We start from the raw sequence: 21115 nt of genomic DNA, 5'->3' as shown, positions 1-21115 counted from the left end.
ATCGAAATTAACTTTACTGCTTCATGAGTAAGTGCTGTATGCAAGCTTTCCAAGATCAGGTCTAAGCAAAAAAAAAGCCCTATACATTTTCATAATTTTGACTTTTGGTATGTCCGAAGTGCCAGATCAAGTGGAGGGGCTCGAGAAGCAAGGTGTGATATAGAAAGCGAGAGCTAAAGAGCATCTTTGAGCAAAATTGAACGTAATCAAAAAGCAGAGTAAGTTCAAGCAAATGCTCGATGTAAAGCCCTCGGATCGGAATGCCGAGGGTGATGAAGCAGTATCAAAAGTGCGAACGCCTGTAGCAAGAAAGAGCAAAGAAAAAAAAGCAAAGCCAGATAAATGTTTCAGATGGAATGTCGTTGAGTCGTTAAGTCATGGTCGTATCATGTTGATGAGTTCGCAAACCATGCCAGTGGTTAAAAATATCGCCGTAATCGCGGCGGCGAAAGCAAGATGAGATGAGCAAGTCGTTCAATGAACGCGAAGTTCTTCGCTCTGACGAAGAAGTGATGCGTTGTCGTAGGATGCTTATGACAGAAGGGTCGGGCTCTTGTTTTCTTGGTCGATGATTTCTGAGGCAGCATACTTCTGTTGTTTGTACCAAAGCGTGCAAGCGGAGAAAGCGGTGACTGTGAAGGCCACGATGCCGAGAACACTGGCTACAGGTGCGGTAGCGACTAGTGGGATGGAGAGCAAGAGGTAGGTCAATGCTGTAAGATGTCAGTACTCTATTGCTTGTTGGCCTTGAAGGGGACGTACCAATGGCCGTGCCGAATGACGCAACGACTGAACTTCTTGCACGAAATGGACCCCAGGTGTCGAGAGCAGCAAAGCTGAGGCACCAGAAGATGGATAGCACCACGACTGAGAGACAGCCAAAAGGGAAACCGCCAATCGAAGCTTCGAAGACCTGCTGGATGACCTTGGTAGGGAGATTATGAATGTCGTTGTGAAACTCGGAGACTGTCCTTGCGGCATCTGTCACGTTTTCGGTGACGGTAAAGATGGCGTCGAGCAAGATCTCAGTCTGGTGGTGAAGTGCTCGCGCAGTCTCGGCGTTACGAGCCAGCATACGTGCAAGTTGCTGCAAGATCCGTCAGCGGTAAAGAACAGTGCAACCGCTTTCAAGACTTACTTGATTCTGTTCATCCAGAGCCAACGAGTTGGCTAGCGAGCTGTCCTGTGAGCGGTCGATCTGGATAGCAATGTTCAGCACCTGGCTGAAATGCTGTGTCATTTCTGCCTGTGCATGTTGAGCTCGAAGACGATGGTCCTCAAGATCGGAAGCGATATGAGAAGATGCCTGTCGCACGTCAGTGACCCGTGAAACCGGGCGGGGTTTGGCTTTCTTACCTCACGGACACGCTTCACATCCCTGCCAAGATCTTGAATGTTGTTTCCAAGATCGTTGACGTCGGCTTGGAATCGAGCCCACTGATCAACAATGCGTTTCTGGATCTCAAGGTCAGTGTTCAAGGCGAGATGGAATGCTTGCATGCCATTGCCCATCTCGGTCCACTGTCTGGTGAAAGCCAGTTTCTCTTCGGTTGTGTTGGCCATGACAACAGTTGCTTCCATCATTGCCTCCATCATGAGCTTCATCGATTCCAGCATACTGTCTAACATATGTTAGCACACATGAGTCCGGAATGTTGAATCTAGGCGTGCTCACCTTTGTCCAACTCGGCTCTCATGGAGTGGCAAAGCAGCACTGCATTCTGACGCGCATTAGAGTAGCTGGTCCACCAGACTGGGTTAGAAGAAAGTGACAATGAGCATTGGTCAAGGTCATTACCGTCGTCGAGGTTGCGCGGGACGGAAGGCTTGGTGAATCGACCGTTGATGATGAACCCACGGAAGCCATTGACTTTGGAGGCCTGCTCGACAGGTCTGAAGGGCGAGCAAGAAGCAGGAATGTTGGCCTTGGCGTCCAACAACTCACAGATAGCCAAACGTGTAGCGTATATAGATTTTGAGCGTTCCAGCATGACATCAATGCCTTGATCAGTAGCGAGACTAGTATCATGGTCGATCTCAGAACAAGTGTTGAGTAGAGATTGAGAAGCCAGCTTCTGACAAGAAGGAAGTTTCTCAACTTTGTTCATGGTGTTGATGATTGAGTGCATGCCTTCTGTGATGCGAACCTTGGTGGAGGAAAGCTCAGTGCCTGCAAGATCGGTGAGACTTGAGGAGAGATCGTGGATCTTGAGGGCTGGTTGAAAGCCCATGCAAGACTGAATCAAGATGAAGAAGAACAGCAGCATGGCCAGCATGGTTGCGTTCATGATCAAGATGGGTGATGAATTGGCTTCAGATCGTGGGTGGCATGGGAGTGTGGAGTGGGGGATGAGAGAGGGAGAGAGTTGAAAGAGGGAAAGTAGGAATCAGGTCGTTGCCGGTGAGTTACTTGGGTCAACTATCAATCAATCAATAGATCGTCTATTAGATGACCGATGTGCAATTGTGGTGTTGACAATGGGATCGATGGAGCGTGCTGGTTTGGGCGGATTCGGCGAAGGGGGTGGAGGGATGTGACGCCAAGACTTCACTCGCGGAGCTCGAAAGTCGATTCGCCGTTCAATTGTTTGTCCAGCGAATTATTGAACTTGTCGCGATACACATCTTGACCATTCCACACAACATGTTCACTCCAGCAAGGCGGCGCTGCATCAGCGCAATAAAGAACTTCCGCTCCACCGAAACCTCGATTCCAGCTTTCCTCTTGCCAGCTTTCCAACAGCAATCGTCGGCCTTTTCCACCTCATCGCCATGCCAGTCCAAGATCGGTAGCGCACCGCTATCATTGCCTCCGGATGTCAACTTCCAAATCGTCCAAGCCCCTGTGCAGAAGAAGGGATCAAGAGTCAGTCGTACGCAAGAAGGTGCTACAGTACACATCGAAGGCCCACTTGGAAAGCTATCTATGCCAATTCCTGCATACATGAACATCATCTCCGATGAAGCAAAGCGCACATTTAGCTTGAGCGTTCTGGATCAAGAGGAGAGAAAGCAAAGGGAGATGTGGGGTGAGTGAAAGATGACATCAAAGAGCTGAGATTGCTTGTCTAATTATTTACAAAGGAACCTGCCGCGCATACCTGCAAAATCATATCCTGGGTGTCAGTGAAGGTCACTCCGCCATTCTCCGTCTTGTTGGCGTTGGTTACCGTGCAACCGTCGAGAAGACTGCCGTCACAAAACAGCCCGAATATCCTGGCCAGGAGTTCGTTTCCCTCAAGGTCGGCTACTCACATCCGATCGAACTTGGTGTACCCAAGGGAGTGAAGGCGAGCACTCCTCAACCCACACGTATCCTGCTGGAGGGTGTCGAAAAAGAGGTCGTGAAGCAGTTCGCTGCAGAGATTCGTGCATGGAGAGTCCCTGAGCCCTACAAAGGCAAGGGTATCTTTGTCAACGATGAAACCATCAAGCTGAAGGCCAAGAAGATCAAATAGACGACTCGCCCTTTCTGCTCTGTATTTACTGTACGATATCTATTTCGAGAGCTGGATCTCATGTTCAAAAGCCTTTTTTTTTTGGTCTACCCATCAAGAACTCCGTAGCGTGAAGCAGCAAAGGTGGAGGTGAATCCAGTGCGATCCTCGATCTCTCACGCCATCTGATACACGACTGTCTGGAGGGCCTTTAGTCGTTTCGCGGTCCTCAGTATCGGAGAACAAGCAGCGAAACTCTCTGCAAGCGAAAATGTCCCGAAACGTGCCTTCCGTTCAGCAAGTAGACAGTGCCAAGCAGAACAACTGCGCATTTCACCATTCCATCATTTTCTATTTCCTCTGCCTCTCGGAAAACAGATCCATTGCCGACACATCCGAACGTTATATTCAATGTTCCATAATCAAGGGTTCGGTAGACCTTACATCATAATCTATAGGTGTCAAAGAGTTTTATCCTTCGCTCTCGTATCGCAATTTTGGCTCCAACTGGTTTCACCAGTGCACCAATAGAGACCTGCGACGCAAGCCACTGTGGTTAAAAAAAGCAGCATCCAAGAAGGATCCCCAGACGGCACCTCGTACCTTGCAGACCATTTCCAATACGCGCCCCTACATAGGAATGCCGTCCCCTCTCCCACAACCGGTAGGTTATTAGCTTGACCAGCTGAAGCGATTGCCTGTGACGATATCTTTCCTCTTGCTCTAGACGAGCCACGTTCCTTTTTATCCTAATCGTTCCATTCTTTGTCGCATACCAGCCCAGCTGCCTTTTCGCCGCGATATCCCATACGGTACCACTTCATCACACTCAATAATGATTTCAGACTTGTTCTTGAGTCGGTCGCGGACTCAACTCTATGGCTATGACAAAGTTCGCGTGCCTTTTCATGCGATTCGTGCGGCTCAGTTGGTATCCAGCATCATTGTAGGCTCGATCATGACATTCTTCATTTATCATCTACAACACGACCACTGGCCAACACCATGGACTTTTAAAGTGGTCAGTCAACCATGGATACCAGCAAACGCACTAGCATACTAACACATCTTGACAGCTCATGAGTGTATCCTGGATCACGATAGCTATCCTTGCTGCTACCATCGCTCTACACTTGCTCAGCGGTCTCAATCCTCGTCTTAACCTTATCCTCAATTCTACGATATTCATCATTTGGACTACTGGCTTCGGCATGCTTTCTTGGTGGATGTGGGGAACTTTGACGCATTACTGCGATGTTGGTCACTGGAACGACGGCACTGGCATCATGGTGTGCAAGATCTACAAAGCTCTGTTCACCTTTGCGTTACTAGGACTGTAAGACATAACTTGCGAGACCTTCGATGAAAGAAGTGCTAACTAGTTATAGGATCTCGACTCTCCTGGCAGTCGCACTGGATATCCACATCAGCCGTATGAACACCCTGCGCGGTCAGCACTTCCGCTTGAACCTTCGTGGCGACAGAAAGGCCAGCGGCATTCCCATGAACGGTCCTTACACCGATGTCAACTCCCAATCGAATTCGCAAGATAACCTCCACAACTCCCACGAGAGCCTGCCGCACGTTGCAACTGGCGATGCCTTCGAGATCCCTACCATTGGATCGCAGAAAACAAGGGCTGGCTACACGATCCCAGAATCGCAATTCGATTATGAGACTGGTTACCACGGAGCCCATGCTGAGAGAGTATTTGGCGCAAAGTAAGGACCTGAGACCGTCTGGTCAGGACAAGAAAGAGAAGAGGACAATAACGTATATTATGACTGGTGACTGCGATCCACGGAGGCTGGAACCTTCGCGAGTCCGGTGCGCCGAAAACAAAAGAGCCCGCTATAGTACGAGCAGTGATGAATACACACTTTTTACACAAAGCGCAGACCTCTAGAGCCTCGAACTAGCCCATCTGACAGATTTCTGGCAGGAGTCACGGTCGATATCTGACAGGAACTAACATCAAAACGTCAGTATATCCACATCAGGACTCTCACTTAAGCTCGGCTTCCACCAACATCAATCATGTATACACCTCCGTCTCGGTCCTCTTCACAACCCATTACCGCTTTACCAACAAGCGGGGTGGTCCAGCGGCACCGCGATCCAACTCTTGTTTGGCAACTCCCGACCACGCCAAGGTCATCGGTTCGATCCTCGCCATCTGCCTTTGATCTGAAGAGCCTTTGATGCTCCCATCCCTCCGACAACTAAAACGAAACCAGTGAGCTGGTGGCTTTCTCCCCGCTACGGCGGGCGATTTGTTTTGCTAATGCCGGTTGTGCTTTGGGTGCTCCTTTGTTTTCCGGCTCTACTCAGTGGGAAAGGATTCCAGAATTGACGTCGTAGTATGATATGCTCATAGGAAGGCTCGGAAAGAATCATGAAATAGTATGGTATGGTAACCTCTCGTGCTATCGAAAGGCTCAGGAAAGAGATATGGATGCGTCTTGCAACCTTCGCGATGTGGTCGAGCTACCGGAAAGGATCCAGAATCGACAATACAACATGAGACGTCTCCGACAAAACTCAGGAAAATTATCAAAGAGCACGGCGTGGCAAGCTCCCATGCCATTGCCAAAGTCCAGAAAAGAGTCACGAATGCGCATTGCAACGTTTAGTGATCTGCGGAAGCCTCACGGAAGACATCGACGAGTATGATATGGCAACTTCCACTGATCCCCGGAAGTCTGAGAAAGAGTTGCGGGTGCGCCTTGCAACCTCTCGTGCTATCGTCGAAGTCCAGAAAGAGTTGAGAACGCGCCTTGCAACTTCAGTGGTTGCCGGGAGCCTACGAAAGAGTTGCGAATGCGCCTTGTAATTTCCGGTGGTTCTTGGAAGCCTGAGAAAAGGTTGCGAATGCGTCTTGCATGATTTAGCGGCCTCCATTTAGTCTGAGAAACATCGTGAATCCAAGAAATGAGATAAGTGAGACGTCCCCGGCGCGGTTGGAAAAAGTCGTGAATCTGCACTGCAACGTCTCGTGCTGTTATGAGAGCTCGGAGAAACGTCGTGGACCGAGTGAGCTTGCGGGTGGGATTGTAATTCGCATCAGTGGGCGAAGTGAGTAGCATTATCCAAGCATTCCATTCCGCTTTCACATGAACCTCAAGCGTTACATCCCTCTTCCACCTTTCCTCTTCCACCTTCATCCACCAATCACGATATACCAGCGATAGATACACGATCTCAGCAACACCACGATCTCAGCAACGCCACAGTGAGTGGCACAACTGTGCCTGTCGTTTCAGCTGGAGCAGCCAAGCGAGCTGAACAGATGGCCACTCAGCAAGGCCCATTGCGTTAACGACACCAAGACGACTTCACTTGCTCCCGACACTGATGAAGCCGCGGTCAAGCCCGAGCCGAACGACGAGGGAAATCAAGACACCACCATTGCACAGCCCGTCGAGCCCAACAATGCCATATCGGCAGATGAATCCACTCGTAGAGGATACGACAAGACGATCGGAGGCTACCGATGCCCGGACCACCCATTTGAATGGTACTGGCGTGTGACCCAGAGAACTTTGAGGGAGAAGTTGAGTATGAGAAAGGCCTGGTTGGCACTAAGATAGTTGATATCAAAACCGACTCGGTAGACAGGCACTCGGGGTCGCGCTAGGCACATTTGCCAACACCGGGGTGAACAATAACATACCTACGACCTAAAGCGTTAATCGAGCCAATCTTCTTACGGCGGAAATTTGCTCATAGGGTTAACGTACAGGAGACCAGGTCCATGAACCGTGAGAGATGTCTCTTTACAATTTACTTCTTCCTTCTATATCTATCCTATTAGCACATCGTTCTACCCTTTTCCACATTCTTTTTCCTCTCATTACTTCCTACTCAACTTATTATGCAAAGTATGCTCCCTCATAAACAATGCCACTATCCCTCCAATCCCAGCCAACACAACAACAACAACCCACACAGCCCTCAAACTCTCAATATAAGTATCCCTAACCCCCTCTTCCCATCCTTTGGGCAAGAAGGAAATATCACCCACATCATCTCGAATTTTCTTGATGATGTGGTCTGCATTTTCCAAATGGCCAAAGCGGGAGTAAAGACCAGAGGAAAGCTTGTTTTGGAATACTGCAGAGGCGATTGTGATGCCGATTGTGGAGCCTGTGGAGCGGAAAGCGTAGGAGGCGGATGTTATGACGGCTTGATGTTCGTGGCCTACGGCGCTGAGCAGAGCGAGCAGGGTCACGGTTAGCATGGCGCCGTAGGCTGTGCCGGAGAAGAAGAGCCAGAGGAAGGGGAGGACACCGATGACGTTTTCGTTGAAGGTTGTTGCGATGAGGGTGGCGGAGATGATGTAGAGGGTTAGTGCGCAGGTGGAGAGCCACCAGTAACGTCCTGTGGCTCGCATAATCACACCAGCGCCTAGGGAGCCACATGCTGTACCGATGGATTGGGGGACTAGACGTGTTCCAGCTGCTGTGGCGGAGAGACCCTGTACGATCTGGAAGTAGATGGGTACGTAATAGAAAAGTGAGTAGACGGCCATGGTAAGGAACCAGTTTGTCAGACATGCTGAAGCCACGGTGCGGTGGAGGAGTAAGCGGACGGGGATGACAGGCTCTTTTGCAACTCTGTCTTCAATGTAGACGAAAGCGGCTAATGCAACAGCAGAGAGAGGCAAGCTGACGTAGACCAAAGGGTGGTTCCATGGCACGATGTTGCCACCACTGTTCAGACCGAGGAGCAGTAAGACCAGCGCAGTACACAAGGTTATGGCACCAAGGAAATCGACCCGCTTAATGCGTTCCGTCGAATTACCCTCCTTGACAGGGATGTCGATAAAGAACCAGCCGAGCAGACCAGCAATGATAATGAACGGTACCTGGACATAGAAAGCCCATCGCCAGGAAAGGTGATCATTCATGAGTCCACCAAAGATACCTCCCAATCCCATTCCAGTGCCATAGATCAGGTTAGCAAAGCCTTGCCAGAGTCCACGTTTTCTCAGGGGAATCAAGTCACTAGCAATGAACGTCGAGATAGTGTTCAAGCACCTACTCCTGTCAGCATAACTCCTTTGCTATTGATCCATAGGCTTCAAAACATACCCACCACCAGTACCAGCGACCACACGACCAAAGATCATCATGGGAGCATTCTGAGCCAACCCACAAATCAGCGTACCGATAGCAAAGAAGCTACTTGCAAATACAATGCCCGCCTTCCTCCCATAAATATCAGACATTTTTCCCGAAAGCGGTTGAAATGCAGCATTGGCGATGAGGTATCCAGTTGCGATCCAAGAGAGTAGTGTGGAAGAGTGGAAGTTCCTGCTAATGGGAGAAGCGAGTGTGGCTACGACAGTCGAGTCTGTTATCCAAGTGTCAGTATACTGCGGTGCTTGTGGATAGGGGATCTAAGGGAACTGTACCCATGGCAGCCCAAAAGGAACCAACCCACAGACAAATCATGATCAACATGACCTTTGCAGAAGTAGGTTCCTCGACCACATCCTCCTCTCCATCCTCCTCTTGTCCAGCAGGATCTCTCTGAATAGTCCCATGGTCCCGTCCAGTGCCATCTCTACCGAGCAGAGGTTCTTGTTCATCATGGAGCGGTGACGGTGGAAGCACCGTGATATCGTCTCGTTCAGCCACCATTGCGACGTCCTCGTAAGGTAGAAAGAGTGTTGACTGCGAGGGATAGAAAGATTGGAACTCAAAACTCCCACGTTTGGCCGTGACGCACACGCGATCGCCGACCGGCAGGCCGTCATGCCCGTTATCGGGGATAGCGATTGCCCTATCACCGGCTCTTTATCATGCTCGTTACATCGACTCCATTATACAAGTTCAAGGATATAACGCAATCAAAATGGCTGAATGTCCTCGATTCTGTGTCACGAAATAACATACAGGTGCATTGTGTTACTCTCAGATTAAACCGATGGTGTGACGTTGTCGTTGGTCAAGACCGCTCTGGGAACCGCCACCCTTTGTGACATTAGCAACCTACTCGAAGTTGTGGATATCGTAAGCCACGACGAAAGCCAAGTTGAGACCTACTTGAATGTACATAGAACTTCTAGAGAGTATAGAGAACCTAAGCTAGAATTACCTTAAGCATACTCTACACTTCTAATTTACCTGGTGGCTGGTATGATCAAGTCAGGGTGTCCCGCTTTACCAAGATTACAAGGAAGAAAGAAGGAAAAAAGGAAAACAAATAACAAACAGTCATATAAGCTAGCCATGTAATCTCATGTCATTAAATGCATGCTTTCATTATACTCATTAAGTCTCTCTACTTATCTATGAAGCAGCAGGAGGCGCTCTCTTCTTGAAGCCCAAGACAGTCTTCAATCGTCTCAACTTCGACAGCCTCTCCTTGTCGTGCTTCTCCGTCTCTGCCCTTGTGAGATCTGGCATGGAAGCCAATTGCTCTAGAGTCAGATCTTCTGTACCAGCATCCGTGGCGCCAGCATCGCTCTCAACTTCACTGCCAGCCGTGACGGGCCTTTGAATGGTACCTCTAGACCTGCGTCTTTGCTCGTCGATGTATCGGTCCAAGACATCGAGAAGGATGGTGTGTGCAGACTTGCCAGCATATTTTCCGGTCGCTGCTTGGGTGGTTGGGTTGCGCCACGGGCAGTGCTCTCGATGTAGTTGAAGGAGATTGAGAGAGCGGTCTTCTTGCTCTTCATCATCGTCGTCGCCAAATGTGTGAGGCTTGTAGTCGGGTTGGTACATCCATAGGCCGACTCTTTGGAAGCAGGCATCGCAGAATAGAAGCTGGGTGCTGGACTCGCCTGAAGCTTGCCATCCACAGACGGCAGCCTTCAACGCCTTCTGCTTTGTCTCATCCGAGACTTTTGTTTCTTCTGGCTCTTTCTCTGCATCTGTCTTGTCTTGGATGTTCTCGAGAAGGGATATTGGAAGGTTGGCGAGGATCTTGTTTGGGGAAGGGCTGAGCTCAGCGGGTTGCAGGGCCAGGTTGGCGAGTGACGACGAGATGTTTAGCAGCGACTGGTAGCGTGTGCGAAGTTCGGGTTGCCAGACAGTCGACTTGACAAGAGGTAAGCGGTAAATGTCGTCCTTGCATCCTGCCTTCCTCCATAGACAGTCGTCTGAGTGTCCCTCGATGATGAGCTCCTTGTATTTGTTGACCAATGCTTGTTCCAATTCTTCCTGATTAGCCTCCTCTTCGTCTTCGTCACTCTCTGCCTCCTCTCGTGCTTCTTCCTCAGTCTGAACGCGACATCTCTTGACAATTGGCTCAATCTTGACGGCGACGCGCTCTCGACAGCCTCCCTTACACGCCACAGTGTTCGTATCGACACACCACCAGCCTCTCTTGGCCCACTCAACCTCATTAATAGCATCAGGTTTCGGATGCCAGCTGGTGACAGGTCCAAAACTGCGCAATCTCTTGATAAAAGCGTCATGCGACCATGGCGCAAAGTTTGGTTCTCCTCGGACGGGATTGATTGACGTCGCAGGTGCTGTCTGCTTGCGCAAACTGGTCGCCAGTGATGTCGTAGAGCCGCTGGATCTTATGCGCTTGGTGGCTGGTTCGCTGATTGTGCCTTGCGACACGGGTCTAGGAGGAGTGGCTACTGGCGCCGAGGGTGATCCGAAGCGGCTATCGAGGAGTCTGTGAAACTTGCGTTTCGTCGTTGCGAGTGCTTCGGGCATGGTGTGATGGTATTTCGAAGGGTTTGTGAAAGCGATCGAGTCTGTTGTCGCTGGTTTGTGTCTTTGTTGACAAAGGCGCAACAATCACATGCAGCTCGGCTTCGGCTCATGCTGTCAGCAACAAGCCCCGGTGCTCCTGCCTTCTTCTACCACAAATCACTTCACTGATGTCATACCCAGAATGTTTTTCTACTTGATCACCATACTACTGGAAGATTGAACTTGAGGTTTGTAATCCTGTGGGAATTGAGACGTTGCCGCTGGTTACGATTACCGCCGAAAGAAAACATGCAACTAAAGCTCCTTTTCTGGCTCCTGATTATGATACCCTCCGACGCTAGTCAGATATCCTGTTTTCCACTTCTGATCCAGAGCCGCGTTGAACATGGCCTCTCTGCGCGCGTTTCTTTCACTGCTGGTACTACTGGGAGTACTGCTGTGCCCTGACCTCGATGTCCTCACCCGTTTGTGTGGAGTCTCATAAATTATCGTTGACGAGCTGCGACCCATGCTCGCTTTGCTCGTTCCTGACTCTCTGCTTTGCTTTTCCTGTGCCGTTTCAAATGTCACTTCTGGAGGGCTTTGTGGTCTGTTCACCGGCTTGTCCCTCTCAGGCGATGGCGTGTCTCGTTGTGATTCTGCTTCGTTGGCATCTGGATCTTTGATACCCAGCTCGGCGTGAAGTTTCTTGTCTGCCTGGAAGACGTTGGCTGAGCAAAGGTCTCCGAACAACATCTCCATCGATATATCATATGTATAGGACGACCGGTCGATTGTGCAAGGGTGAATATCCCTTGGTTTGAATGCTTGTACGAGTTCGCGTAGCTCCAGGTAGGAAGAATGACGAGAGAATGGAAAGGTCTGAGTTTGTTAGCTTGCGCGAAGACAAGTCGCGTGTGTTACTCACGATCTGCCTTTGTCGCTTCAGCCGATCCTCTTCTTCCTGCTTAGCTTTGCCGGTGACCAGCCTTGTGAGAGCTGGAACCAACTTGTCTATGGGCAAGTTATCCATGTCGAACTCATCTACGGGTCGACCATCTTGACTAGTAACGTCGACCTCGTCACGGAGTATTTCGAGGTCAAGGTCGATTGACTCTTTACCTCTCTTCGTCAGACTCGCAAACCATTCTTGCATTGGCTCCCTGAGCTCAGGTTGGGCCTGGAGTGCTCTTTTGCAAATTAGAAATAGCTGCTGGACGCTGCCTTGGTCATATAGCTCGAGCGAATGTGTTTGATTGAGGTCACCGTGACCGCCACCAGCTCCTATCTCGGCAATGTTATGGCCTTTGTGTCGAGCTATTATTGGCGTGATCCATACGACACAAGCTGCACGGCTTTCATCAGCATGTGCATATTCGACCACCGAGATACGGAGACTTACGATCCTGGAACACTTCACAGCGAGTTCCTCTCTCACAACTGTGAATTCGAACACCTTCCAGAGAATTTGTTAGACATCCTGGATGTTCGTGGTTCCCAAGTTTGTAGCCCACTAAAGGTGCAGTTTGTGGTCCGTAGCATGTCGGCTGATCTCTCTGCGAGGAGTATAGGCGCCAACGATAGTCATCAAGATGAACCCGTGTCTTCAAAGCAGCTGCAAGAGCGATCCAAGCTTCTTCATACCCAAATGTCCATGTATTGAGATAAAATATGGTTTTCGGAGGATACTCGGCGGCTTTCTTGAGCAGTTCGTCCAAGCCCTCGGCCTTCGAAGGCATTTCGTACTCCAAAGCATCGCCGGAAGTGAAAGTTGTGTCCAGGTAAAGATTGTCAAGTCTCTGAGTACCTTTTGTGTATGGCAAGAGGACGGGGCTGCGCACGAGAGTGTTCACCCACCATGTTTCTGATCGAAGATCACCAGTGTAGAGAATAGCCCGTCCATTACCTTCTATCAAGAACATGCAAGATCCCAAGCAGTGATTGGCATCGAAGAGAGTGACTCTGATTGATATGCCAGGAGCCAGTTCAATCTCGGTAGGTGTTTCGAGAGGAATAGGTTTGATGTGATTTTTGAGACGACGATATGTCTGTTTTCTGGACTCCAAAATACCTTTTGCAAAGTTCATGCGGTGTGGGAACTTCTCCAAACGAAGAAGCAGCTCACGAGTTTGCGCAGTGCAATAGACGAAAGTAGATTTGAAAGACTCGAGGCCTTTCAAGTGATCGCTGTGGACATGGCTGAGGAAACACGCGAGTGGTGGCGGTTCGTCTGGATAATTGGTAAAATTGTCGATTCGGATATAGGGAAACTCCCTGACGATACCGTCAAAGGTGGACATTGAGGCCTGCACTTCATTGATCTAATGCCTGCATGTGGAGGATCATCGATTGTTCCAGATTAAGATTGGCACATGGAGACGCGTTGCGGCGAGTCGGCGACGCGGCATGGGAGAGTTTTCGTTCGCCAGCCCGTTGTAAATCGAGCCGCAAGAGTTTCCTTCACGTTTCGTAGCCAGCCAGAACAATCTATGAGAGACGGCTAGAGAAGCCACAAAGCAGGAGACCTCGACTTGAGTGGCTCTGCTCAGATGCAAGACGGAAACAAACAGGAATGCAGAGAGATGAGAGCAGTTCACCCCGCAATTGACCCGCTGTGCGTCACGATCAAGCTCAGCTTGGCACAAAGCTTAGCCGCTGGTCGAGCTCGTGGTGACGATTGAGCTTCTAGTGGAGCTCTGAGAGCTTGGTGGGTAGCCGATCTGTGCCGGTTTCTGTTTCCTGCTTTTGTTTATATCCCGCAGGTCCTCCCTTCCTCCACAGCTCTTGTTCCTTCTCACAGTTATTCTCGCTACCCCAACATCACATCAGCAATCATGGTTCACCTAGGGAAAGTCACCAACGACTCCGAAGTCAAGAAGGATGCTCCTGGAGATGGCATTGATCTGTCCAAGTTGGGACCCGAGGGAGCTCAGCCTGGTGACTTTGGTGTCTACGGCAGCCGCTTCGCAGAGGAGGATCTACCCCGACACGGTATGCCCGAGGACGGCATGCCTAGCCAAATCGCATACAGAATGATCAAGGACGACCTGACGCTGGATGGCAACCCTACTCTCAAGTGTGTCCAATCTCACCCATTCTATCACAACCACTAACATGTACACAGCCTTGCCTCGTTCTGCACTACGTACATGGAACCCGAGGCAGAGCAGCTAATGATGGAGGCCCTCTCCAAGAATTTCATCGACTACGAAGAATACCCTGTCACTGCAGATATCCAGAACCGCTGTGTCAACATGATCGCTCGTCTCTTCAACATTCCCACGCATGATGACGACTCCAATGCCATGGGAACGTCGACTGTTGGCTCGTCAGAAGCCATCATGCTCGCAACACTCGCTATGAAAAAGACTTGGGTCAATAAGCGCAAGGCAGAGGGCAAGGATTACTCAAAGCCCAACATCATCATGAACTCGGCTGTCCAGGTACGTATACCATCGTACAGCTAGCACGCTCCTAGAGCCAGTGTTTCGATACGGACGGCAATTGTTGCATTGCAACGTCCGTTCAGGGGATAGGAGGTATGGGTTGAGGATTCTTTCACAAGAAGCTATCATCAAACATATGCTCGCTCCTCGATTGCACTCTGCGACATGGCAAGGTGCAACTATCGTCTTCTGGCTGGTGTCGCTGTTGTTCCCCACACAAAGACCATAACACTGACTGTATGTACAAAGGTCTGCTGGGAGAAGGCTGCTCGCTACTTCGATGTCGAGGAGAAGTACGTCTATTGTGAGTCGTCTTATAACAGTATCCCGCTCCACGCTTCGACTAGCTGACGTTTTTTGGAATGAAGGTACCAAAGATCGTTTTGTGATAGATCCCAAGGAGGCCGTCGATCTCATCGATGAGAACACTATTGGCATCTGCTCTATCCTCGGAACGACATACACCGGCGAATACGAGGATACTAAGGCCATCAACGATCTTTTGGTCGAGCGTAATTTGGATATCCCTATTCATGGCAAGTCCACACGATTCTAAATTTGCGTTTTTATGCTTACTACTCGCAGTCGATGCTGCCTCTGGTGGCTTTGTTGCACCTTTCGTCAATCCTGACCTCATCTGGGATTTCCGCCTCGAAAAAGTTGTCTCGATCAACGCCTCAGGCCACAAGTACGGTCTTGTCTACCCTGGTGTTGGCTGGTGTATCTGGCGCGACCCCAAGTACCTTCCTACCGAGTTAATTTTTAACATCAACTACCTGGGTGCCGATCAGGCTTCTCTCACTCTCAACTTTTCCCGCGGAGCTTCCCAGGTTTTGGGCCAGTACTACCAATTGATCCGTCTCGGCAAGAAGGGCTACCGTTCAATCATGTTCAACCTGACCAGGACCGCAGACTACCTGGCTGCATCTGTCGAGAAGATGGGCTTCTTGCTCATGTCGCAGACTCGCGGTAACGGTTTGCCCCTGGTGGCCTTCCGCCTCAACCCCGACGATGGTCACTTGTTCGACGAGTTCGCCATCGCACATCAGCTCAGACAACGTGGCTGGGTCGTCCCTGCATACACCATGGCTCCCCATTCTGAGGGACTCAAGATGATGCGTGTCGTTGTCCGTGAGGATTTCTCGCGCAGCAGATGCGATGCTTTGATCGCCGACATCAAGCTTGCCATGGAGACCTTGGGCAAGATGGACGAGAAGAAGGTCGAGGAGCACAAGGAGCATATCAAGCAGCATGCTACCGCCACTGGCCGTTCCAAGAAGACGAACCAGCATTACTCGGGCGAGAAGCACTCGTTGCAAGGAAAGACTGGCAAGACCCACGCTGTCTGCTAAGGCATCATGACTTTGAACAGACCCAATGAATCCTATAGTCTTATGAATCGATGAAGTTTTAGCCAATAGTGCGGCGCTGCAGGACCCTCAGTAAAATTGGCACAATGAAGGCATTATTCGGTAGCGCAACGACTGGCTGCTTTGACCAGTCGTAGCTGACAAAGTCGAAGACAAATCTGTAAAGGAAGTCTGCGTCCACTCAATATGTTATATAAATCGCAATCTTGATCTCGACGCTGGACCGAGAACTTGAGACCCTGTCAGTCTGGTACTCTGGTATTTGTTCGTGACATTCTTGGTCGAAAGAATGACACGTCCAGTAGACCTCACCAGCACGAAGTGTGACAGTATTAAGGACAGGCGATAAAGGCTGCGAAAGTATCCTTATCAAGGGCATAATTATGAGAGTTGCCTTCTTGCTTCTTTCGACGCATCTAGACTTGCTAAGGGATAGAAGGCGGCGGAGACAAACATACTAGAGCGTCTATTTCACAAGCTGGCCACTATCGTTGCCGTCGGTCCGTCGCGGTGTCAGCAGGCTTCACACCCGATTGCGCCACATCGCTGCGAAAATTGCTTGTCCTTGTGAGCTTAACGTAGCCATCTAGCTTGGCATACTTGTAGAAGGTGCTCGGCGTGCTCGGCGTGCTCGACCATAGGCGATAAGCAAGGGGGAATCGCTATCTTACAATCAGTTCAACATTCTCTTCGACTTGTTGTTTCGAGTCAGTGGAGTTCAACAGCGTCGGCCGTATCACTGAGATGTACACAATCTTCTTTGTCAAGACGTTGCGTAGGATGCGACTTACGCGTGCCACTCCGCATATCGGCACGAGCAGTGATCTCCAGGTGGCCCATGACATCAGTTTTTGTGTGGTAACCAAAATTCACTTCCTCTGGGGCAACCGTCCGGCGAGGACTATCTTTGGTCAGCTTGAGGGGTAAGATATCAACCTTTGGCCTTTAAGAGATCTTCTTCTCCCTCTGCTTTGTGTTTTGGACAACCGCATCTTCCTGCTGCACACCCTTCTCGACATTCCAGCGTTTCCAGGAAGGAAAGAGCCGGAGAAAAAGAGGCGATACACAACAATACCATTACCATGACTGGCGGCGGCATCACGGATGATGCCTTGCAACTTGCGGCTCTGGGTCATACCCAGGAGTTGAAACGAACATTTTCCCCGCTGGCTATGCTCGGCTTAGCCTTCGCTATTCTGAATTCATGGACTGCCCTGGCGACATCATTGTCAGTGGCCTTGCCTAGTGGCGGGCCTACTTCCGTTCTCTGGGGATTGATCACAGCAGGTGTCTGTAATCTATGTCTTGCAGCCAGTCTCGCGGAGTTTCTTAGTGCGTATCCCTCGGCTGGCGGCCAGTACCACTGGGCAGCTATGTTGTGCCCCAGGAGTCGCATTATCTCCTGGATCACTGGATGGATCAACGTGAGTTCTACCCCAGACGTCCGTCTCCGCAACCCTCAATATACTGACACATAGATTCTTAGGTCGGCGGATGGATGGCCCTGACGGCTACAGGTGGCTTGCTCGGATCGCAACTCATCTTGGGTATCATCTCGTTGATGGACCCTTCCTACGAGGCTAAGAGCTGGCATCAATTCCTGATATACATCGGCTACAACGTTTTTGCTTTCTGCTTGAACGCTTTTGCCAACCGCATCATCCCTCATATCGACAAAGGTGCCATCATTTGGTCAATCACTGGATTCGTCGTCATTTGTATCACGATTTTGGCATGCTCGTCTCCCAACTACAACTCGGCTGACTTGGTCTTCACCGAGTTCATCAACGAAACTGGATGGCCTGATGGTGTTGCATGGTTGTTGGGCTTGCTCCAGGGTGGCTTTGGACTTACTGGCTTCGACGCTGTCGCACATATGATTGAGGAAATTCCTAACCCAAGAAAGACTGGACCCTTCATCATGATCACTTGCGTGGCCATTGGTGTCTTCACTGGATTCATCTTCTTGATGTGTCTCTTGTTTGTGGCTGGTAACATTACCGACATCATCGAATCGCCAGCCGGACCTCTTCTTGCCATCTTGTACAATGCTACAAGCTCGCGCGCCGGAGCCGTCTGTCTGCTCATGTTCCCTCTGGTCTGTACTGTCTTTGCGACAATTGCCATCATGACTACCAGCAGTCGTATGGCATGGGCCTTCGCTAGAGACAGAGGTCTTCCATTCTCTAAATTTTTCAGTAAGGTCCACCCGGGGCTCGATGTGCCTGTCAACGCACTTGGCCTTACCCTGGCCTTGGTCATCATCTTTGGCTGCGTCTTCCTTGGAAGTACCAGTGCCTTCAACGCTATCACCAGTGCGTCTGTTGTTGCTTTGAGCATCACTTATGGTATCCCAATTGCTCTGAACGTTCTTCAAGGGCGCAAGGGCTTGCCTGCAGACCGCGCATTCATCCTTCCTTCATGGTTTGCATGGTTCGCCAACTTGCTTGGCCTTGCTTATGTTGCAATCACTTCTGTCCTATTCTTGTTCCCTCCAGAGTTGCCGGTCAACTCAAACAACATGAACTATTGTGTGGTAGCATTCGGCATTTGGCTGCTGATCTCATTGTTGACCTACATCTTCGATGGCAGAAAGAACTACACTGGACCTAAGGTGGACATGGTCGATGATCACGTTCTCACAGCGTCGCCCTCGCCTGAAGTTGCGAGGATGAATAACGATATAGACTATTCCGAGAAGGGTAAAGAGTCGGCGCTTTAGATTATCTTCACTTGCTCGGCTTGATCTTGCCAAATCTTATGTTCTTTTCTACTATCAATTAGCTGAGGCTGTTCTATGTGAGGTGCTGTGTTCTCATGTTTCAAATGATCAAAGTGTCTCTATAACAAGGTTGTCAAGAGTTGCTGGAATCGTCTAATGGATTCGCAGATGTCAAAGCAGGATAAGAACAAGTCTAGGCTAGAACTGCCGTTTGCGGAGACTTCACGATCGACCGTCGCATGATCTCAAGAGTCTCGACTCGAAAGTTGCCATCGAGCTTGTTTGTCGTATCCTTTCTCAACCAACATGATGGACGAGAGATTAAAGGCAGACATAAGAGAGGTCGACCCTGAGGTGGCCTTCCCAGCTAATGAGCAGCACGTACATTCAACATGGGCCCGTACGTTCCATTCGCGACCGGAACTCTACGTTCAGCCAGAAACAACCGAGGAAATCCAGAAGATCGTCAAGCTCGCGCGACGAAGCAGACGTCGCATTGTTGTCGTTGGCTGCGGTCACTCTCCGAGCGACATCACATGCACATCATCATGGATGGTCAACCTCGACAAGTACAACCGTGTACTGAACGTCGACAAGGAACGTAAGCGCCTTACAGTCCAAGGTGGCATCCGTCTGCGCGACCTGAATCTGGCTGCGAGCAAGCATGGCCTCACCATGCCCAACCTCGGAAGTATTCACGACCAGTCCATCGTTGGCGCAATCTCGACAGGCACCCACGGCAGTACCCTCAAGCATGGCCTCATGTCCGACTCTGTCAAATCCATCCGCATCGCCCTTTCTGATGGCAGCATCTCATACTGCTCCGCTGATGAGAACCAAGATCTGTTCCGCGCCGGTTTGACCTCTCTGGGAGCTCTTGGAATCATTACCGAAGTCGAGTTTGAGATGACAGGTGCAACAAATATTGAATGGGAACAAACATTGAAACCCCTTGACTGGGTGCTTTCGCGATGGAACACAGATTTGTGGACAAACAAGGAGTTTACTCGTGTCTGGTGGTTACCTTACATGAAAAGAGCCATTGTCTGGTCTGCTTCCAAGACCGACAAGCCTGAGAGACCTCCCGTTTCCAGCTGGTATGGCGGCTCTGTTGGTTTCCACACCTACCAGATTCTGCTGTGGTTCTCCAACTATGTTCCTCGTATCCTTCCCGCAATCGAGTGGTTTGTGTTCGGTATGCAATACGGCTTCTCGGATCACGCTGTCACCAGCGGTATCGAGCCCCAACGCACTGGTCTCCTGATGAACTGCTTGTTCTCTCAGTTCGTCAACGAGTGGGCACTCCCTCTTGAGAAGGGTCCTGAAGCCATTACCCGTCTCTCTGCCTGGATCAACGGTGAAGAAGGCTCGAACATTCCTGTCAGCAACAAAGGTCTCTATGTCCACGCTCCCATCGAAGTCCGCGTTTCAGACACCTCTCGTGTTCAGCCTCGACCCTGGATGGATAACACCAACGCCAACGGACCTACTCTGTACCTCAACGCAACTCTCTACCGCCCCTTCTTGAAGGACCCTCCTTGTCATGAGCGCTACTACGAAGCCTTCGAGTATCTCATGAAGGAACTCGGCGCAAAACCTCATTGGGCCAAGAACTTCTCCACTGTCACTAACGATGACATGCAAAACATGTTTGGTGACAACCTGACCTCATTCCTTCGTGTCCGTGACGAGGTTGATCCTGATGGTGTTTTCCTCGGCGCTTGGCACCGCCGCTACCTATTGCCTGCCAACACTCCTCGCTACGCCTGCGAGGAGAAGGAGTTGGCAAGGACTCAAGCCACCGATGGTGGCAAGAACTGGTTCGGTGAATTGACCAACAACCCAAGGACTGCAGATGAGAAGACTGCCTTGCTGTCGTCGACCGAAGGCCCTGAGCATGATGATTTGAAGGACGAGCGTCGCTTCAGAGAGACTTCTGTTGAGAGTCTGTTTGGGACTCAAGTGTTTGATAAGATGTAAATGATTTTGTACGTCGCCAAGTCACTTGCATGAGTATTTTTCGTCAGACGCCTCCGCTTATTCTATCCAGTTCGGGGACTGGTTTCATAATCTTTGTTCTCCATGCCAAACTCTTCATTTTTGATGAGTATGTATGCTAATCATTAAACATGACCACACTCTTTGTTCTCGAAGTTGCATATTTTCAGGTGGAGGCAGTTCCGGAAGTCGCGATTCGGACCATCGCATGTTGATCGTAACTTCCATATTCATACACATATTGCGTAACTTGGCTTCCTTGATGCTTCGAGGACTCCCTCTTTCGACGCACACCAATGCTTGCGAACCCACACACCTACTGCTCATTTCCGTCCTTTTGTGGTCTTGACATCTTCGTCGAAGTGTCTCAACCACTATTTCCTACATGCGAAAGATTAATACTCGTCTTTTCCAACCCAACATCAGCTGGTCATCACTGCGCCAGCCTAATTATCACTTCCCTGTCTTTGTCCGTCGAGTCGCA

The 21115-nt window shown here is 50.1% G+C and overlaps 10 protein-coding genes across 10 annotated transcripts; 6 read left to right on the top strand and 4 right to left on the bottom strand.

Moving 5' to 3' along the window:
* Positions 1-531: 531 nt before the first annotated feature.
* Positions 532-2276, bottom strand: AUEXF2481DRAFT_6222 (uncharacterized protein; the record flags this gene model as incomplete). The annotated part of the gene is made up of 5 exons (XM_013487026.1): positions 532-713; positions 763-1087; positions 1139-1306; positions 1357-1622; positions 1676-2276. 5 exons carry the CDS (start codon positions 2274-2276, stop codon positions 532-534), a joined length of 1542 nt encoding a protein of 513 aa, XP_013342480.1.
* A 319-nt stretch (positions 2277-2595) lies between these two features.
* Positions 2596-3789, top strand: AUEXF2481DRAFT_41347 (uncharacterized protein). Its single transcript, XM_013487133.1, has 2 exons — positions 2596-3029; positions 3085-3789. Exons 1-2 carry the CDS (start codon positions 2645-2647, stop codon positions 3456-3458), a joined length of 759 nt encoding a protein of 252 aa, XP_013342587.1. The 5' UTR covers positions 2596-2644; the 3' UTR covers positions 3459-3789.
* A 271-nt stretch (positions 3790-4060) lies between these two features.
* On the top strand, positions 4061-5162 carry AUEXF2481DRAFT_80951 (uncharacterized protein; the record flags this gene model as incomplete). The annotated part of the gene is made up of 3 exons (XM_013487205.1): positions 4061-4458; positions 4514-4773; positions 4826-5162. Exons 1-3 carry the CDS (start codon positions 4273-4275, stop codon positions 5160-5162), a joined length of 783 nt encoding a protein of 260 aa, XP_013342659.1. The 5' UTR covers positions 4061-4272.
* A 1278-nt stretch (positions 5163-6440) lies between these two features.
* Positions 6441-7027, top strand: AUEXF2481DRAFT_30711 (uncharacterized protein; the record flags this gene model as incomplete). The annotated part of the gene is made up of 3 exons (XM_013487084.1): positions 6441-6470; positions 6532-6669; positions 6701-7027. The coding sequence occupies 3 exons, from the start codon at positions 6441-6443 to the stop codon at positions 7025-7027; spliced, it is 495 nt and encodes a 164-aa protein (XP_013342538.1).
* Positions 7028-7290: 263 nt separating this feature from the next.
* Positions 7291-9082, bottom strand: AUEXF2481DRAFT_66747 (uncharacterized protein; the record flags this gene model as incomplete). Its single annotated transcript, XM_013487168.1, has 3 exons — positions 7291-8476; positions 8531-8792; positions 8854-9082. 3 exons carry the CDS (start codon positions 9080-9082, stop codon positions 7291-7293), a joined length of 1677 nt encoding a protein of 558 aa, XP_013342622.1.
* Positions 9083-9733: 651 nt separating this feature from the next.
* AUEXF2481DRAFT_30709 (uncharacterized protein) lies at positions 9734-11116 on the bottom strand (the record flags this gene model as incomplete). The annotated part of the gene is made up of 1 exon (XM_013487083.1): positions 9734-11116. The coding sequence occupies one exon, from the start codon at positions 11114-11116 to the stop codon at positions 9734-9736; it is 1383 nt and encodes a 460-aa protein (XP_013342537.1).
* Positions 11117-11410: 294 nt separating this feature from the next.
* AUEXF2481DRAFT_6217 (uncharacterized protein) lies at positions 11411-13395 on the bottom strand (the record flags this gene model as incomplete). The annotated part of the gene is made up of 3 exons (XM_013487025.1): positions 11411-11977; positions 12024-12442; positions 12498-13395. 3 exons carry the CDS (start codon positions 13393-13395, stop codon positions 11411-11413), a joined length of 1884 nt encoding a protein of 627 aa, XP_013342479.1.
* Positions 13396-13795: 400 nt separating this feature from the next.
* Positions 13796-15893, top strand: AUEXF2481DRAFT_73782 (uncharacterized protein; the record flags this gene model as incomplete). The annotated part of the gene is made up of 5 exons (XM_013487195.1): positions 13796-14171; positions 14220-14538; positions 14791-14845; positions 14910-15077; positions 15127-15893. The coding sequence occupies exons 1-5, from the start codon at positions 13930-13932 to the stop codon at positions 15891-15893; spliced, it is 1551 nt and encodes a 516-aa protein (XP_013342649.1). The 5' UTR covers positions 13796-13929.
* Positions 15894-16816: 923 nt separating this feature from the next.
* AUEXF2481DRAFT_98916 (uncharacterized protein) lies at positions 16817-18653 on the top strand. Its single transcript, XM_013487262.1, has 2 exons — positions 16817-17335; positions 17398-18653. The coding sequence occupies exons 1-2, from the start codon at positions 16994-16996 to the stop codon at positions 18631-18633; spliced, it is 1578 nt and encodes a 525-aa protein (XP_013342716.1). The 5' UTR covers positions 16817-16993; the 3' UTR covers positions 18634-18653.
* A 266-nt stretch (positions 18654-18919) lies between these two features.
* On the top strand, positions 18920-20964 carry AUEXF2481DRAFT_41343 (uncharacterized protein). The gene has a single exon (XM_013487132.1). The coding sequence runs from the start codon at positions 18940-18942 to the stop codon at positions 20611-20613; it is 1674 nt and encodes a 557-aa protein (XP_013342586.1). The 5' UTR covers positions 18920-18939; the 3' UTR covers positions 20614-20964.
* Positions 20965-21115: the final 151 nt, after the last annotated feature.

This window comes from Aureobasidium subglaciale (assembly GCF_000721755.1).
Source record: "Aureobasidium subglaciale EXF-2481 unplaced genomic scaffold scaffold_14, whole genome shotgun sequence".
NCBI classification, from domain to species: domain Eukaryota; kingdom Fungi; phylum Ascomycota; class Dothideomycetes; order Dothideales; family Saccotheciaceae; genus Aureobasidium; species Aureobasidium subglaciale.
This window is presented reverse-complemented; position numbering and strand designations above follow the sequence as displayed.

Coding starts and splice junctions, on each gene's coding strand:
- AUEXF2481DRAFT_98916 (XM_013487262.1), top strand. CDS start 16,994: ATGACTGGCGGCGGCATCACGGATGATGCCTTGCAACTTGCGGCTCTG. Junction 17,336..17,397: donor GGATCACTGGATGGATCAAC/GTGAGTTCTACC, acceptor ATAGATTCTTAG/GTCGGCGGATGGATGGCCCT.
- AUEXF2481DRAFT_41347 (XM_013487133.1), top strand. CDS start 2,645: ATGTTCACTCCAGCAAGGCGGCGCTGCATCAGCGCAATAAAGAACTTC. Junction 3,030..3,084: donor AAAGCAAAGGGAGATGTGGG/GTGAGTGAAAGA, acceptor TTATTTACAAAG/GAACCTGCCGCGCATACCTG.
- AUEXF2481DRAFT_41343 (XM_013487132.1), top strand. CDS start 18,940: ATGATGGACGAGAGATTAAAGGCAGACATAAGAGAGGTCGACCCTGAG.